The sequence below is a fragment of the Dama dama genome, chromosome 32, assembly GCF_033118175.1.
Source record: "Dama dama isolate Ldn47 chromosome 32, ASM3311817v1, whole genome shotgun sequence".
NCBI lineage: Eukaryota > Metazoa > Chordata > Mammalia > Artiodactyla > Cervidae > Dama > Dama dama.
This window is the reverse complement of record NC_083712.1, coordinates 5158152-5177671: the sequence shown is the minus strand read 5'-3', so window position 1 is coordinate 5177671 and position 19520 is coordinate 5158152. Positions and strand designations below refer to the sequence as shown.

The 19520-nt window shown below is 41.2% G+C and overlaps 1 protein-coding gene across 1 annotated transcript; it reads right to left on the bottom strand.

Annotated features, from left to right (window-relative positions):
* Positions 1-16995: 16995 nt before the first annotated feature.
* Positions 16996-18381, bottom strand: LOC133050668 (F-box/WD repeat-containing protein 2-like). The gene has a single exon (XM_061134979.1). It carries the CDS (start codon positions 18358-18360, stop codon positions 16996-16998), a length of 1365 nt encoding a protein of 454 aa, XP_060990962.1. The 5' UTR covers positions 18361-18381.
* Between the last annotated feature and the right edge of the window lie 1139 nt (positions 18382-19520).

Genomic DNA, 19520 nt, shown 5'->3' with positions numbered 1-19520 from the left:
CATTGCTTCATGCTCCTCCTATTTTTCAGACCGTTTCATGCTCTCTCATTTCTGACACCTTTTGAAGCTCTTCATATATTTCACACCTTTTCAGGCTCTTCATGTTTTTCAACACCGCTTCATGCTCATCCTGTTTTTCAGACCGTTTCATGCTCCTCTCATCTGACACCTTTTGAAGCTCTTCATATTTTTCACACCGATTCAAGCTCTTCATATTTTTCAAACGTTTTCAGGCTCTTCATGTTTTTGAACACTGCTTCTTGCTCCTCTTATTTTTCAGACCGTTTCATACTCCTCATATATTTTACACCTTTTGAAGCTCTTCATAATTTTCACCCCTTTTCAGGCTCTTCATGTTTTTCAACACCGCTTCATGCTCCTCCTATTTTTCAGACCGTTGCATGCTTCTCATAATTTGACACATTTTGAAGCTCTTCATATACTTCACACCTTTTCAGGCTCTTCATTTTTTTCAACACCGTTTTAAGCTCGTCCCATTTTCTAGACCGTTGCATGCTTCTCATAATTTTGACACATTTTGAAGCTCTTCATATACTTCACACCTTTTCAGGCTCTTCATATTTTTCAACACCGTTTTAAGCTCGTCCCATTTTCTAGACCGTTGCATGCTTCTCATAATTTTGACACATTTTGAAGCTCTTCATATACTTCACACCTTTTCAGGCTCTTCATGTTTTTACACACCGCTTCATGCTCCTGCTTTTTTTCAGACCGTTTCATGCTCCTCTTATTTTTGACACCTTTTGAAGCTCCTCATATATTTCACACCTTTTGAAGCTCTTCATATATTTAACACTTTTTTAGGCTCTTCACGTTTTTCAACTCCACTTCATGCTCCTCCTATTATTCAGACCGTTTCATGCTCCTCATAATTTTGACACCTTTTGAAGCTTTCATATTTTTCACACCTTTTCAGGCTCTTCATGTTTTTCAACACCGATTCATGCTCCTCCTATTTTTCAGACCTTTTCATGCTGCTCATGTATTTCACACCTCTTGACGCTCTGCATATTTTTCACACCTTTTCAGGCTCTTCATGCTTTTGAACACCGATTCATGCTCCTCCTATTTTTCCGACCGTTTCATGTTCCTCATAATTTTGACACCTTTTGAAGCTCTTCATATTTTTCACACCTTTTCAGGCTCTTCATGTTTTTCAACACCGCTTCATGCTCCTCCTCTTTTCAGAGCGTTTCATGCTCCTCATATTTTTGACACCTGTTGAAGCTCTTCATATTTCTCACAACTTTTCAGGTTCTTCATGTTTTTCAACACCGCTTCATGCTCATCCTATTTTTCAGACTGTTTCATGCACCTCTTATTATTGACACCTTTTGAAGCTCTTCATATTTTTCACACTTTTTCAGGCTCTTCATGTATTTGAGCACAGCTTCATGCTGCTCCTATTTTTCAGACCGTTTTATGCTCCTCATATTTTTGACACCTTTTGAAGCTCTTCATATTTTTCACACCTTTTCAGGCTCTTCATGTTTTTAAACACCGCTTCATGACCCTCCTATTTTTCAGACCGTTTCATTCTCCTCATTTGTTTGAAACCTTTTGAAGCTCTTCATATTTTTTACACCTTGTCAGTCTCTTCATGTTTTTCAACACAGCTTCATTCTCCTTCTATTTTTCAGACCGTTTCATGCTTCTCATGTATTTCACACCTTTTGACGCTCTCATATTTTCCACACGTTTTCAGGCTCTTCATGTTTTTGAACACCGTTTCATGCTCCTCCTATTTTTCAGACCGTTTCATGCTCATTTAATTTTTGAGAGCTTTTGAAGCTCTTCATATTTTTCACATCTTTTGAAACTCTTCATATTTTTCTCACCTTTTCAGGCTCTTCATGTTTTTGAACCCCGTCATGCTCCTCCTATTTTTCAGACCGTCTCCTGCTCCTCATATTTTTGACACCTTTTGAAGCTCTTCATATTTTTCACACCTCTTAAGGCTCTTCATGTTTTTCAACACCTCTTCATGCTCCTCTTCTTTTTCAGACCATTTCATGCTCCTCATATTTTTCACACCTTTTGAAGCTCTTCATATTTTTCACACCATTTCTGGCCCTTCATGTTTTGAACACCGTTTCATGCTCCTCCTATTTTTCTGACCATTTCATGCTCCTCATATTTTTGACACCTTTTGAAGCTCCTCATATTTTTCACATCTTTAGAAGCTCTTCATATATTTCACACTTTTTCAGGCCCTTTATGTTTGTCAACACCACTTCATGCTCCTCCTATTTTTCAGACCGTTTCATGTTCATCTCATTTTTGACAGCTTTTGAAGCTCATCATATTTTTCACACCTTTTGAAGCTCTTCATATATTTCACACCTTCTCAAGCTCTTCATGTTTTCCACACCGCTTCATGCTCCTCCTATTTTTCAGACCGTCTCATGCTCCTCATGTATTTCACAGCTTTTCAAGCTCTTCATATTTACACACCTTTTGAGGCTCTTCATGAATTTCAATACCACTTCATGCTCCTCCTATTGTTGAGACCGTTTCATATTCCTCATATATTTGACACCTTTTGAAGCTCTTCATATTTTTTACCTCTTTTCAGGCTCTTCATGGTTTTGAACACGGCTTCATGCTCCTCCTATTTTTGAGACCGTTTCATGCTCCTCATATTTTTCACACCTATGGAAGCTCTTCATATTTTTCACACCTTTTAAGGCTCCTCATGTTTCTGAACACCGTTTCATGCTCCTCCTATTTTTCAGACCGTTTCATGCTCCTCATATTTTTGACACCTTTAATCTCTTCATATTTTTCACACCTTTTGAAACTCTTCTTATTTTTCACACGTTTTCAGTCTCTAAATGTTTTTCAACACCGCTTCATGTTCCTCCTATTTTTCAGACCGTTTCATGCTCCTCATATTTTTGACACGTTTTGAGGCTCTTCATATATTTCACACCTTTTCAGGCCCTTCATGTTTTTGAACACCGTTTTATGTTCCTCCTATTTTTCAGACCGTTTCAGGCTCCTCATATTTTTGACACCTTTTGAAGCTCTTCATATTTTTCAATACCTTTTCAGGCTCTTCATGTTTCTCACCACCGCTTCATGCTCCTCCTATTTTTCAGACCGTTTCATGCTCCTCTAATTTCTGACACCTTTTGAAGCTCTTCATATATTTCACACCTTTTCAGGCTCTTCATGTTTTTCAACACCACTTCATGCTCCTCCTATTTTTCAAACCGTTTCATGCTCATCTCATTTTAGACACCTTCTGAAGCTCTTCATATTTTTCACACCTTTTCAGTCTCTTCATGTTTTTCGACACAGCTTCATGCTCCTTCTATTTTTCAAACCGTTTCATGCTTCTCATGTATTTCACACCTTTTGAAGCTCATCATATTTTTCACACCTTTTCAAGCTCTTCATTTTTTGAACACCGTTCATGCTCCTCCTATTTTTCAGAGCATCTCATGCTCCTTTTATTTTTGACACATTTTGAATCTCTTCATATTTTTCACACCTTTTCAGGCCCTTCATGTTTTTGAACACCGTTTTATGTTCCTCCTATTTTTCAGACCTTTTCATGCTCCTCATAATTTGACACCTTTTGAAGCTCCTCATATTTTTCACACATTTTCAGTCTCTTCATTTTTTTGAACACCGCTTCATGCTCCTCCTATTTTTCAGACCGTTTCAGGCTCCTCATATTTTTGACACCTTTTGAAGCTCTTCATATTTTTCACACCTTTTCAGGCTCTTCATTTTTTTGAACACCGTTTCATGCTCCTCCTATTTTTCAGAACGTTTCATGCTCCTCATATTTTTCACACCTTTTGAAGCTCTTCATATTTTTCACACCTTTTCAGGCTCTTCATGTTTTTGAACACCATTTCATGCTCCTCCTATTTTTCAGACCGTTTCATGCTCCTCATATTTTTCACACCTGTTGAAGCTCCTCGTATTTTTCACACCTTTTGAAGCTCTTCATATGTTTCACACTTTTTCAGGCGTTTCATGTTTTTCACAACCGCTACATGCTCCTCCTATTTTTCACCCGTTTCATGCTCCTCATATTTTTGACACCTTTTGAAGCTCTTCATGTATTTCACAACTTTTCAGGCTCTTCATGTTTTTCAACACCGCTTCATGCTCCTCCAACTTTCAGACCGTATCATGCTCCTTATATTTTTGACAACTTTTGAATCTCTTCATATTTTTCACACTTTTTCACGCTCATCATGTTTTTCAACACCGCTTCATGCTACTCCTAATTTTCAGAACGTTTCATGCTCCTCCTATTTTTGCCACCTTTTGCATCTCTTCATATATTTCACACCTTTTCAGGCTCTTCATGTTTTTCACAACCGCTTCATGATCCTCATATTTTTCAGACCTTTTCATGCTCCTCATATTTTTGACACCTTTTGAATCTCTTCATATATTTCACACCTTTTCAGGCTCTTCATGTTTTTGAACACCGCTTCATGCTCCTCCTATTTTTCAGACCGTTTCATGGTCCCCATATTTTTGACACCTTTTGAAGCTCTTCATATTTTTCACACCTTTAATGCTCTTCATATTTTTCACAGCTTTTCAGGCTCTTCATGTTTTTGAACACCGCTTCATGCTCCTCCTATTTTTCAAACCATTTCATGCTCCTCATGTATTTCACACGTTTTGAAGATCTTCATATTTTTACACGTTTTCACGCTCATCATGTTTTTCAACACCGCTTCATGCTCCTCCTAATTTTCAGAACGTTTCATGCTCCTCCTATTTTTGCCACCTTTTGAATCTCTTCATATATTTCACACCTTTTCAGGCTCTTCATGTTTTTCACAACCGCTTCATGATCCTCATATTTTTCAGACCTTTTCATGCTCCTCATATTTTTGACACCTTTTGAATCTCTTCATATATTTCACACCTTTTCAGGCTCTTCATGTTTTTGAACACCGCTTCATGCTCCTCCTATTTTTCAGACCGTTTCATCCTCCTCATCTTTTTGACACCTTTTGAAGCTCTTCATATATTTCACACTTTTTCAGGTTCTTCATGTTTTTCAACAACGCTTCATGCTCCTCCTATTTTTCAGACCGTTTCATGGTCCCCATATTTTTGACACCTTTTGAAGCTCTTCATATTTTTCAACCCTTTTCAGTCTCTTCATATTTTTCAACACCGCCTGATGTTCCTCCAATTTTTCAGACCGTTTCATGCTCCTCATATTTTTCACAGGTTTTGAAGCTCTTCATATATTTCACACCTTTTCAGGCTCTTCATGTTTTTCAACACCGCTTCATGCTCCACCAATTTTTCAGACCGTTTCATGCTCCTCATATTTTTCACACATTTTGAAGCTCTTCATATATTTCACAGCTTTTCACGCTCTTCATGTTTTTAAGCACTGCTTCATGCTCCTCCTATTTTTCAGAACGTTTCATGCTCCTCATATTTTTGACACCTTTGGAAGCTCTTCATATTTTTCACATCTTTTCATGCTCTTCATCTTTTTCAACACCGCTTCTTGCTCTTCCTATTTTTCAGACAGTTTCATGCTCCTGATATTTTTGACACCTTTTGAAGCTCCACATATTTTTCACACCTTTTGAAGCTCTTCATATATTTCACACTTTTTCAGGCCCTTCATGTTTTTCAACACCACTTCATGCTCCTCCTATTTTTCAGACCATTTCATGCTCATTTCATTTTTGACAGCTTTTGAAGCTTTTCATATTTTTCACACGTTTTGAAGCTCTTCATTTTTTTCACACCTTTTCAGGCTCTTCATGTTTTTCAACACCGCTTCATGCTCCTCTTATTTTTCAGACCGTTTCATGCTCCTCATATTTTTGACACCTTTTGAAGCTCTTCATATATTTCACACATTTTCAGGCTCTTCATGTTTTTCAACACCGTTTTATTCTCGTCCTATTTTCCAGACCGTTGCATGCTCCTCATAATTTTGACCCTTTTGAAGCTCTTCATATTTTTCTCACCTTTTTATGCTCTTCATGTTTTTGAACATCGCTTCATGCTCCTCCTATTTTTCAGACCGTTTCATGCTCCTCATATTTTGACTCCTTTTGAAGCCCTTCATATGTTTCACACCTTTTCATGCTCTTCATGTTTTTCAACACCACTTCATCGTCATCCTATTTTTCAGACCGTTTCATGCTCCTCATATTTTTGACACATTTTGAAGCTCTTCATATATTTCCCACCTTTTCAGGCTCTTCATGTTTTTCAACACCGCTTCATGCTCCTCCTATTTCTCAGACCGTTTCATGCTCCTCATATTTTTGACACCTTTTGAAGCTCTTCATATTTTTCACACCTTTTCATGCTCTTCATGTTTTCAACACCATTTCAGGCTACTCCTATTTTTGACACCTTTTGAAGCTCTTCATATTTTTCACACCTTTTCATGCTCTTCATGTTTTCAACACCATTTCAGGCTACTCCTATTTTTGACACCTTTTGAAGCTCTTCATATTTTTCACACCTTTTCATGCTCTTCATGTTTTCAACACCATTTCAGGCTACTCCTATTTTTGACACCTTTTGAAGCTCTTCATATTTTTCACACCTTTTCATGCTCTTCATGTTTTTCAACACCACTTCATGCTCCTCCTATTTTTCAGACCGTTTCATGCTCATCTCATATTTGACGGCTTTTGAAGCTCATCATATTTTTCACACCTTTTGAAGCTCTTCATATTTTTCACAACTTTTCAGGCTCTTCATGTTTTTCAACGCCACTTCATGCTCCTCCTATTTTTCAGACCGCTTCATGCTCATCTCATTTTTGACACCTTTTGAAGCTCTTCATATTTTTCACACCTTTTCAGGCTTTTCATGTTTTTGAACACAGCTTCATGCTCCTCCTATTTTTCAGACCTTTCATGTTCGTCATAATTTTGACACCTTTTGAAGCTCTTCATATTTTTCACACCTTTTCAGGCTCTTCATGTTTTTCAAAGCCACTTCATGCTCCTCCTATTTTTCAGACCGCTTCATGCTCATCTCATTTTTGACACCTTTTGAAGCTCTTCATATATTTCACACCTTTTAAGGCTCCTCATGTTTCTGAACACCGTTTCATGCTCCTCCTATTTTTCAGACCGTTTCATGCTCCTCATATTTTTGACACCTTTAATCTCTTCATATTTTTCACACCTTTTGAAACTCTTCTTATTTTTCACACGTTTTCAGTCTCTAAATGTTTTTCAACACCGCTTCTTGTTCCTCCTATTTTTCAGACCGTTTCATGCTCCTCATATTTTTGACACGTTTTGAGGCTCTTCATATATTTCACACCTTTTCAGGCCCTTCATGTTTTTGAACACCGTTTTATGTTCCTCCTATTTTTCAGACCGTTTCAGGCTCCTCATATTTTTGACACCTTTTGAAGCTCTTCATATTTTTCAATACCTTTTCAGGCTCTTCATATTTCTCACCACCGCTTCATGCTCCTCCTATTTTTCAGACCGTTTCATGCTCCTCTAATTTCTGACACCTTTTGAAGCTCTTCATATATTTCACACCTTTTCAGGCTCTTCATGTTTTTCAACACCACTTCATGCTCCTCCTATTTTTCAAACCGTTTCATGCTCATCTCATTTTAGACACCTTCTGAAGCTCTTCATATTTTTCACACCTTTTCAGTCTCTTCATGTTTTTCGACACAGCTTCATGCTCCTTCTATTTTTCAAACCGTTTCATGCTTCTCATGTATTTCACACCTTTTGAAGCTCATCATATTTTTCACACCTTTTCAAGCTCTTCATTTTTTGAACACCGTTCATGCTCCTCCTATTTTTCAGAGCATCTCATGCTCCTTTTATTTTTGACACATTTTGAATCTCTTCATATTTTTCACACCTTTTCAGGCCCTTCATGTTTTTGAACACCGTTTTATGTTCCTCCTATTTTTCAGACCTTTTCATGCTCCTCATAATTTGACACCTTTTGAAGCTCCTCATATTTTTCACACATTTTCAGTCTCTTCATTTTTTTGAACACCGCTTCATGCTCCTCCTATTTTTCAGACCGTTTCAGGCTCCTCATATTTTTGACACCTTTTGAAGCTCTTCATATTTTTCACACCTTTTCAGGCTCTTCATTTTTTTGAACACCGTTTCATGCTCCTCCTATTTTTCAGAACGTTTCATGCTCCTCATATTTTTCACACCTTTTGAAGCTCTTCATATTTTTCACACCTTTTCAGGCTCTTCATGTTTTTGAACACCGTTTCATGCTCCTCCTATTTTTCAGACCGTTTCATGCTCCTCATATTTTTCACACCTGTTGAAGCTCCTCGTATTTTTCACACCTTTTGAAGCTCTTCATATGTTTCACACTTTTTCAGGCGTTTCATGTTTTTCACAACCGCTACATGCTCCTCCTATTTTTCACCCGTTTCATGCTCCTCATATTTTTGACACCTTTTGAAGCTCTTCATGTATTTCACAACTTTTCAGGCTCTTCATGTTTTTCAACACCGCTTCATGCTCCTCCAACTTTCAGACCGTATCATGCTCCTTATATTTTTGACAACTTTTGAATCTCTTCATATTTTTCACACTTTTTCACGCTCATCATGTTTTTCAACACCGCTTCATGCTACTCCTAATTTTCAGAACGTTTCATGCTCCTCCTATTTTTGCCACCTTTTGCATCTCTTCATATATTTCACACCTTTTCAGGCTCTTCATGTTTTTCACAACCGCTTCATGATCCTCATATTTTTCAGACCTTTTCATGCTCCTCATATTTTTGACACCTTTTGAATCTCTTCATATATTTCACACCTTTTCAGGCTCTTCATGTTTTTGAACACCGCTTCATGCTCCTCCTATTTTTCAGACCGTTTCATGGTCCCCATATTTTTGACACCTTTTGAAGCTCTTCATATTTTTCACACCTTTAATGCTCTTCATATTTTTCACAGCTTTTCAGGCTCTTCATGTTTTTGAACACCGCTTCATGCTCCTCCTATTTTTCAAACCATTTCATGCTCCTCATGTATTTCACACGTTTTGAAGATCTTCATATTTTTACACGTTTTCACGCTCATCATGTTTTTCAACACCGCTTCATGCTCCTCCTAATTTTCAGAACGTTTCATGCTCCTCCTATTTTTGCCACCTTTTGAATCTCTTCATATATTTCACACCTTTTCAGGCTCTTCATGTTTTTCACAACCGCTTCATGATCCTCATATTTTTCAGACCTTTTCATGCTCCTCATATTTTTGACACCTTTTGAATCTCTTCATATATTTCACACCTTTTCAGGCTCTTCATGTTTTTGAACACCGCTTCATGCTCCTCCTATTTTTCAGACCGTTTCATCCTCCTCATCTTTTTGACACCTTTTGAAGCTCTTCATATATTTCACACTTTTTCAGGTTCTTCATGTTTTTCAACAACGCTTCATGCTCCTCCTATTTTTCAGACCGTTTCATGGTCCCCATATTTTTGACACCTTTTGAAGCTCTTCATATTTTTCAACCCTTTTCAGTCTCTTCATATTTTTCAACACCGCCTGATGTTCCTCCAATTTTTCAGACCGTTTCATGCTCCTCATATTTTTCACAGGTTTTGAAGCTCTTCATATATTTCACACCTTTTCAGGCTCTTCATGTTTTTCAACACCGCTTCATGCTCCACCAATTTTTCAGACCGTTTCATGCTCCTCATATTTTTCACACATTTTGAAGCTCTTCATATATTTCACAGCTTTTCACGCTCTTCATGTTTTTAAGCACTGCTTCATGCTCCTCCTATTTTTCAGACCGTTTCATGCTCCTCATATTTTTGACACCTTTGGAAGCTCTTCATATTTTTCACATCTTTTCATGCTCTTCATCTTTTTCAACACCGCTTCTTGCTCTTCCTATTTTTCAGACAGTTTCATGCTCCTGATATTTTTGACACCTTTTGAAGCTCCACATATTTTTCACACCTTTTGAAGCTCTTCATATATTTCACACTTTTTCAGGCCCTTCATGTTTTTCAACACCACTTCATGCTCCTCCTATTTTTCAGACCATTTCATGCTCATTTCATTTTTGACAGCTTTTGAAGCTTTTCATATTTTTCACACGTTTTGAAGCTCTTCATTTTTTTCACACCTTTTCAGGCTCTTCATGTTTTTCAACACCGCTTCATGCTCCTCTTATTTTTCAGACCGTTTCATGCTCCTCATATTTTTGACACCTTTTGAAGCTCTTCATATATTTCACACATTTTCAGGCTCTTCATGTTTTTCAACACCGTTTTATTCTCGTCCTATTTTCCAGACCGTTGCATGCTCCTCATAATTTTGACACCTTTTGAAGCTCTTCATATTTTTCTCACCTTTTTATGCTCTTCATGTTTTTGAACATCGCTTCATGCTCCTCCTATTTTTCAGACCGTTTCATGCTCCTCATATTTTGACTCCTTTTGAAGCCCTTCATATGTTTCACACCTTTTCATGCTCTTCATGTTTTTCAACACCACTTCATCGTCATCCTATTTTTCAGACCGTTTCATGCTCCTCATATTTTTGACACATTTTGAAGCTCTTCATATATTTCCCACCTTTTCAGGCTCTTCATGTTTTTCAACACCGCTTCATGCTCCTCCTATTTCTCAGACCGTTTCATGCTCCTCATATTTTTGACACCTTTTGAAGCTCTTCATATTTTTCACACCTTTTCATGCTCTTCATGTTTTCAACACCATTTCAGGCTACTCCTATTTTTGACACCTTTTGAAGCTCTTCATATTTTTCACACCTTTTCATGCTCTTCATGTTTTCAACACCATTTCAGGCTACTCCTATTTTTGACACCTTTTGAAGCTCTTCATATTTTTCACACCTTTTCATGCTCTTCATGTTTTCAACACCATTTCAGGCTACTCCTATTTTTGACACCTTTTGAAGCTCTTCATATTTTTCACACCTTTTCATGCTCTTCATGTTTTTCAACACCACTTCATGCTCCTCCTATTTTTCAGACCGTTTCATGCTCATCTCATATTTGACGGCTTTTGAAGCTCATCATATTTTTCACACCTTTTGAAGCTCTTCATATTTTTCACAACTTTTCAGGCTCTTCATGTTTTTCAACGCCACTTCATGCTCCTCCTATTTTTCAGACCGCTTCATGCTCATCTCATTTTTGACACCTTTTGAAGCTCTTCATATTTTTCACACCTTTTCAGGCTTTTCATGTTTTTGAACACAGCTTCATGCTCCTCCTATTTTTCAGACCTTTCATGTTCGTCATAATTTTGACACCTTTTGAAGCTCTTCATATTTTTCACACCTTTTCAGGCTCTTCATGTTTTTCAAAGCCACTTCATGCTCCTCCTATTTTTCAGACCGCTTCATGCTCATCTCATTTTTGACACCTTTTGAAGCTCTTCATATTTTTCACACCTTTTCAGGCTTTTCATGTTTTTGAACACAGCTTCATGCTCCTCCTATTTTTCAGACCGTTTCATGTTCGTCATAATTTTGACACCTTTTGAAGCTCTTCATATTTTTCACACCTTTTCAGGCTCTTCATGTTTTTACATACCCTTCATAATCCTCCTATTTTTCAGACCGTTTCATTCTTCTCATTTTTTGAAACCTTTTGAAGCTCTTCATATTTTTTACACCTTTTCATTCTCTTCATGTTTTTCAACACAGCTTCATGCTCCTCCTATTTTTCAGACCGTTTCATGCTCATTTAATTTTTGAGAGCTTTTAAAGCACTTCATATTTTTCACATCTTTTGAAACTCTTCATATTTTTCAACCCTTTTCAGTCTCTTCATGTTTTTCAACACCGCTTCATGCTGCTCCAATTTCTCAGACCGTTTCATGCTCACCTCTTTTTTGACAGCTTTTGAAGCTTTTCATATTTTTCACACCTTTTGAAGCGCTTCATTTTTTGCACACCTTTTAAGCCTCTTCATGTTTTTGAACATTGCTTCATGCTCCTCCTATTTTTCAGACCGTTTCATGCTCTCTCATTTCTGACACCTTTTGAAGCTCTTCATATATTTCACACCTTTTCAGGCTCTTCATGTTTTTCAACACCGCTTCATGCTCCTCCTATTTTTCAGACCGTTTCATGCTCCTCATGTATTTCACACCTTTTGAAGCTGTTCATATTTTTCACACCTTTTAAGCTTTTCATATTTTTCACACCTTTCCAGGCTCTTCATGTTTTTGAACACCGCTTCATGCTCCTCCTATTCTTCAGACTGTTTCATGCTCCTCATATTTTTCACACCTTTTGAAGATCATTATATATTTCACACCTTTTCAGGCACTTCATGTTCTTCAACACCACTTCATGCTCCTCCTATTTTTCAGACCGCTTCATGCTCATCTCATTTTTTACACCTTTTGAAGCTGTTCATATTTTTCTTTTTTTTTTTTTTTTAATATGCAAAAACACATTTTTATTTGAGTACATTCATGAAGAGTTGAAGTTAGCTTGGTCTCTTAAGCTGCAACCATTAAGTATGTTCACACTAGTCAAGACTGTAACACAAGTTTTAAGCAACTGGGGGAGACTGGATACACACGGAAACGACTTGATAGCAAAACACCTTTTTGCACCGAGCACCCTCACTCAGCCTCATCAGGCTGAAGGGAGTGGTACAAAGGTAACTGGTAATCCATCTGGTGACTTATCCTGAAAGAAATCCCATTTCCTAGAGCAAGCGCAGGGAGCTGCAGATCAGGACACAGAGGTGGCCGGCAGGCACTTGTGTCGGGAGTGCTAACCTGGCCCCTCTGTCAGACACTGTCTAGGGACTGCAGAATTCTCAAGAGGGTCTTGGTCCCCTCAAACCTTGGCAAGCACCAGCATAAGCAGGTAGGAAGGCTGTGTCGGGGACGGACCTGGGGCCTCTCCCCTACGCTGACAACCCCGTGGCGCTGAAGGAAAGCGGAGAGTGCGCCCTGGCGCAGGCTGCCTCCCAGGGCAGCAGTCTGACTACACGCTTCCCTACAGGCAACGGCAAGCGGTTCGGATGCCAGGGCCCGGCAGAGGCCCAGACGAGGAGGCATGGAGAGCCAGATGTGAGACGGTGGAGAGACCCATCTCTAGGCACCCCAGAAGTCGGGGCAACCACCACGGCTTCAGGGGTTGGCTGGGTTTGGCCAAAGTAACGCATCAAGCTGGGCTCCTCTCCTTAGCCGCTTCTGTTCAGCTGAAACGCCTCACCTGACAGCAACGATTTCTGCATGACTAACATAATACTGTTTGCAAAAGTACTTCTTTTCTCCCTAAGATGTTTTACAAATGCAGAGCACTCAACATTCTCCCGAGAGCAAACACTAGCATGATCACATGACCCTCACTCATGTTTTCCTGAGCACTCCCAATGGCCAGAACAGAGTAACTTTGAACTAGGAAAAAGGAAGTGCACACCTTAAAACCGAATAGCAACATTCCCTTTCCTCCACTTAAAAGCTATTCAAACATGTGTACTTCCTGTGGGATTTGTTCAAAGTCAAGCCCCTCCCCTGGAGGAAGTCTTTCTTCCTACTTCTCTGATAGGTCTAAGATGTCAGGTGAAACCCAGCTGTTGACATCACTTATTATATTCTTCAAATAATGGGGTTTGCTGTGGGGGGGGAACCAGCTTCCTTTGGAATGGGAACCAAGTCTGCTGAAACCTCACACCCCCTCAGCTCTCTCGGACCCCATCCTCTCCCCAGAGCCCCAAGTTCTTATGAGTCCCTCCAGAGACCTGAGCTGACAGCCACCCCACCTTCTACCACACCAGGGTTACTGGAGAAATCCAATGCTCGGGAAGAAAGATGGAGTCTATCTGTTCATGACCTAAGAATTTTTCAGAAATGAGAATACTCACAAAAGAAGCAGCAAAGGCAAATCCCTAGCCTCTGAGCTACGGAAGCAGAAGTCAGTGTCCAGGAAAGAGCGCCCCCAACTCTGTGAAAGGAGCCTGAGTTACCCCTATCCACTGTGCTCAACTCCCCACCTCGCTTTATTCTTTTCCAAAGGATGGGTCGGTTTTCCATTTTTATAGAAGTTGTTGTTGTTTAGTCACTAAGTCGTGTCCAACTCTTTGCCACACCATGGACTGCATGCAGCACGCCAGGCTCCTCCTCTGTCCTCCACTATCTCCCAGAGTTTGCTCAAATTCATGTCCACTGAGTCAGTGATGCTATCAAACTATCTCTTCAGCCCCCTTCTCCTTTTGCCTTCAATCTTTCTCAACATCAGGGTCTTCTCTTAATGAGTTGCCTCTTTGCATCAGGTGGCCAAAGAATTGGAGCCTCAGCTTCAGCATCAGTCCTTTCAGTGAATATTCAGGGTTGATTTCCTTTAGGATTGATTGATCTCCTGGCTGTCCAAGGGACTTCAAGAGTCTTCTCCATCACCACAATTCAAAAGCATCAGTTCTTTGGTGCTCAGCCTTATTTATGGTCCAACTCTCACATCTGTACATGACTACTGGAAAAACCGTGGCTCTGACTCTATGGACCGCAACACTATACGAAGAGGGATGAAGGCAGGGCTCTGAGCACCGAGGTCAGAATCAGCTGCGCCACCTCGGTGGTAACCTTGGTACTCGCCACTGAAAACCGAAAGGAGACGGGGCCTGCCATACAAGCTTTAGGTCTGTCATTTCAAAGTTTCCCCACAGATGACTACATAATCGCGTGGTCTTTAAAGCAACTGGATGTATGTCGGAAGGTGAGGTGGGACTACGGATGATCATTAGACCTGTGATCTCAGTTTCATGTTCCAGGTGGATGAAAATGAGAAAAGTCATTTCCCCTCACCGTGGCCCAAAGCCTCCTGGGTTTCCTGAGAAGTAGATTCCAGCTTTGAACCTAGTCCCATTTCTTAAAAGGACCAAGCAGCACTCACCCACAGAAATCAATGTGAGATGGATTTGGGGTATGAAGATCTTGTTCTTTCACCTGATTTCCTCAGAGTCTCGGCATGGATATTACCTAAATCCATCCTTGGGAGCAACCGTCAGTTCTCATAAACCCTGACTTTGCAGCATTTGGAGGTCTGTTGTCAGGCTCTAGGGTGATAGGATTTGGGAGTGTGGTGTTCCCCCTGTACTTTGAATCATTCTCAGCTCTACCAGCAACCCTTTTCCTACCTGAAAAATGGGTTAATATCAAAGTTAACAAGAAGAAAGAATCCCTCATATTCCCAGGCAGGGCCTCCCACTCAGGCTCCAGCTCTTAAATTCATCTTCTAACTATTAATACTTTCCTGGAGGTCAGTGACTGAAACGCCCCCTCCTCACTCCTCTGTCACACAACTGGGAACTCTTAAATTCTTCCCAACACTCGTTCCCTAGACTGTCTCCCTAATGTTTGTGACAATTACATTAAAACACCGCCACTGTTGAATCACAGCCTCGCCTACTCTGCAGGAATGAGAAGGTGGGGAATGTGAACTGGCAGCCTGCAGACTCGCTTCGTTTATTAGCCCACTGCATTTCACATGATCTCCAAGTCATTGTCCACATTTTTAAAATTAGGGAATTATAAACACAATTCTGGAGGCCTAGCTCCACCTGACACATCAGAAGGCCTGTGCAACGCTGGGCTTCCTCCCGCGTGGCAGGCAGGGCTCTGAAACCGCCCGTCAGAGGAGCGTCCCCTGGTACAGCTCCATCCTGCCCGGAGGGCGGCGCTCACCTATGCTCTCTGCATGGCTCCCCGGGCCTGTGAGTTTGCAAACCCCAATCTAGCGCGAGTCCTTCACTTTCAACAGAAAGTTAGCCTGCCTGAGGCAACCCATCAAGAGAGAGACAGCGGAGGACGGAGCGTCAGGGTCAGGGACCTCTCCCTCTGAACTGGCACACCCTGCCTCTCCAGAGAACCCCAACTCCTCTCAGCACTTCTTCCACCAACTGCATACAGTTTTTAAAGCAGACTATGTTAACATTTTCCACATTCCCTTTTATCCATTCTTTTTTTTTGCATGTTTGATTTCCTTATAGATGACAACTTTGTATCAGTGGTTTCATTTATAGATGATCTCCAAGATCATCATGCCAAGAAACAACGAATTAGCAATCGGACAAAACTGAAGCATCAACTTTTGCACAGCTCGGCAGACACAGGACCAGAAAGAATCCCAGAAATCAAATGACAGCCTAACAACTAGCTATACAGACACAGAAAACGGGGCCAGAGAACTGCACTCCTGGGCTGCGGGGCTCCTAGGGAACAGAGCCAGGCTTCAGTCTGCCAGCTTGGCGCCTTCCACTGAACCGTGTCCCCTCTACGCAGTCATGGAGGTGGCAGGTGACCCAGCCAGCTTGTTCCACAGAAACAAAGACTACAGAACTTCGTGCATCTCAGACACGGCCGACCTTGGCTCTGACAAGAATGAGGGCTTAAAACGTGTCACAAACCATCAATCTATAGAACTGGATTTGCACTGAAGACACATTTTCTTTAGAACTGGTATTTGGTGGAGAGCATGAATGTCACAGAACTTGGTGGTCTTTATAACACGGGTCGTTATAAAAGCTAAGCCCCATGTGAGAAAAGTTGCTGTAACAACATCATAGCACCTTTGCTTCAATTTCAAAAGAGAAAAAGGCAATGGTAAAAAGCTTTAATAATAGACTGTGTTTTTATAGGCAACCAATTAGCAGATTAATGAGCCATTTAAATTTCTTTACTTAAAACCAATATTCAAGAAAGATGAACCCCAGATGCAGCCTCTCACACGGACCCACATAACTAAGGACAAATAAATGATGAACCCCAGACAAAGCCTCTCACACTGACCACAAACTAGGAACACATGAAGCCAATGGTGCGCTCCGTCAGCGTGCTGCGGTGTGTGTCCACAAGACGAGCCCCCCGCCCCGAGCCCCGGCCCCGGCAAACAGATAGTGATTGTGCGCTGCGCGATGATGCCGTGAGGTGAGAACTTTGGTTCATGCAGGTGGCTGCCAGGGGCCGTGCGCCAGGGCCGCAGCCCCGGCGCCCCACGTCAGCCGTGCTGCTTCCACAGCACCAGGTGGATGCTGTGGTCAGGCATGCTGGTGGCGAAGACCAGGCCCGTGTCGTTGTGCCCGTCCAGTCCGTTCAGCCAGGACGCTTCACCCGCCAGGAAGCTGGAGCCCCTCTTGGACTTCCTATACTCGGGGAGAGGCCAGCGGCTAATCAGGCTCTCTGTCCACAAGTCCAGGATATACAGGTAGCGGTTGTCAAACAGCAGGGCAAAGATGTCTCCAAAGCCAAGCAAGGCCAGGTTTGCTATCTCCGGAGTCTTGATGACCCTGAGAATATCATAACTGGCGAAGTCCCACTGGTAGAGGCCCAGTGCCGAACTACAGACAATGTATTTGCCATCAAAATGAAGTCTTGGCTGCAGGCAGATACTTCTATCCTCAGAGACAGACAACGTCTTTAAGCACTTACAGTTAATTTCTCTCCCAATTGGCCAAATCTTGATCTCATATTTGTCTGCACTTAAGAGGATGTAGTCTCCAGGGCTGTGCAAGAGAGACTTGACTTTGCACTTCTGCAAGACCACCTTGGTGACCCATTCTGTGTGCCCGGTGAGAGTGTTCAGGCATGTCCCAGCAGATAAAGCCCATACTTTCACGGTGAAGTCTGCAGAGCCACTCACCAAGACGTCCAGTTCGTCGTTGTAGTCAACACTAAACACCGCCCCCGTGTGCCCCCGGAAGTGCCGGGTCCTGGCTCCGGAGCTCCATTCCCAGCAGGCCACGGTGTTGTCAAAGGAGCCTGTCACAAGCTTCTGCTCATCAAACTTCACCGCAGCACAAGTGTGCGTCTGGATGCCATAAACACACTGCCCTGTGCTCACATCCCACAGTTTTGCAGACAAGTCATCTGACCCTGTACACAGAAGTCCATCTTTGTAGTAAAGTGCATACACTCTGGCACTGTGTCCAATTAAAGATGAGGTCTCAAAGGCTTCATGGTCCTCCAGTTGCTTCATTCTCAAAATAGCCTTCAAATAAACCTTCTTCCAGTGCAAAGCGTCCTGAACAGAATCATCTATCTGCCAGCCCAAATTTTTACAGGCGGTCTGCCACACCTCTGTACAGGCACTTATCACCTTATTCCACTGTTTAGAGACGAGGCAGCACGTGAGTAAAGTCTGAGGGTCGAGCCATTTTAACAAATAAAAACTGAGCTCCAGGGGAAGGAGTGTGAGGAAGTCCCGATTGAGCAGAGTCTCCAGGTTATTGGAGAGGTGTCTGAGCTGGACTGCCCCACTCAGACTAATCAGGTGATCCAGAGTTTCATTTTTCTGCAAGTCCATCAGAGAAAGAAATGTAACAGAAATGTTATCAAGCCATGTCTCAAAGTCCTTTCTCTCCATAAGGTTATGGAAAAATTTACCTGAGCGAGCGCCCCAGGGCACGGGACCTCGCGCCGGGCTCACACCAACTAGGCGCGCTCGGGCCGCCAGAGCCTCCCAGCGGCCAGGTCCGCTCCGCAGCCATGGCGCCTGGACCGGCGGCCGCCGCTCTGGGTCCGCAGCCTCTCAGGGGAGCGGCTTCCGGTGCTCTGAAGCTGTTCATATTTTTCACACCTTTTGAAGCTCTTCATATTTTTCACACCTTTTCAGGCTCTTCATGTTTTTCAACACCGCTTAATGCTCCTGCTATTTTGCAGTCCGTTTCATGCTCCTCATATATTTGACACATTTTGAAGCTGTTCATATATTTCACACATTTTCAGGCTCTTCATGATTTTCAACACCACTTCATGCTCCTCCGATTTTTCAGTCTGTTTCATGCACATCTCATTTTTTACATCTTTTGAAGCTCTTCTTATTTTTCACACCTTTTGAAGCTCTACATATTTTTCACACATTTTCAGGCTCGTCATGTTTTTCAACACCGTTTCATGCTCCTCCTATTTTTCCGTCCATTTCATGCTCCTCATATTTTTGACACCTTTTGAAGCTCTTCATATTTTTCACAGCTTTTGAAGCTCTTCATATTTTTCACACCTTTTCAGGCTCTTCATGATTTTCAACACAGCTTCATGCACCTCCTATTTTTCAGACCGTTTCATGCTCATCTAATTTTTGACAACTTTTGAAGCTCTTCATATTTTTCATACCTTTTGAAGCTCTTCATATTTTTCACATTTTTGAAGCTCTTCTTATTTTTCTCACGGTTTCAGGCTCTTCATGGTTTTCAAGACCGCTTCATGCTCCTCCTATTTTTGAGACCATTTCATACTCCTTATATGTTTGACATTTTTTGAGGCTCTTCATATTTTTCACACCATTTCAGCCTCTTCATGTTTTTGAACACCGTTTCTTGATCCTCCTATTTTTCAGAACGTTTCATGCTCCTCATATTTTGACACCTTTTAAAGCTCTTCATATTTTTCACACCATTTCAGCCTCTTCATGTTTTTGAACACCGTTTCTTGATCCTCCTATTTTTCAGAACGTTTCATTCTCCTCATATTTTTCACACATTTTGAAGCTCTTCATATTTTTCACACCTTTTCAGGCTCTTCATG

Bases quoted from the DNA above. Each gene is read 5' to 3' on its own strand.
- LOC133050668 (XM_061134979.1), bottom strand. From the start codon at position 18,360: ATGGAGAGAAAGGACTTTGAGACATGGCTTGATAACATTTCTGTTACA.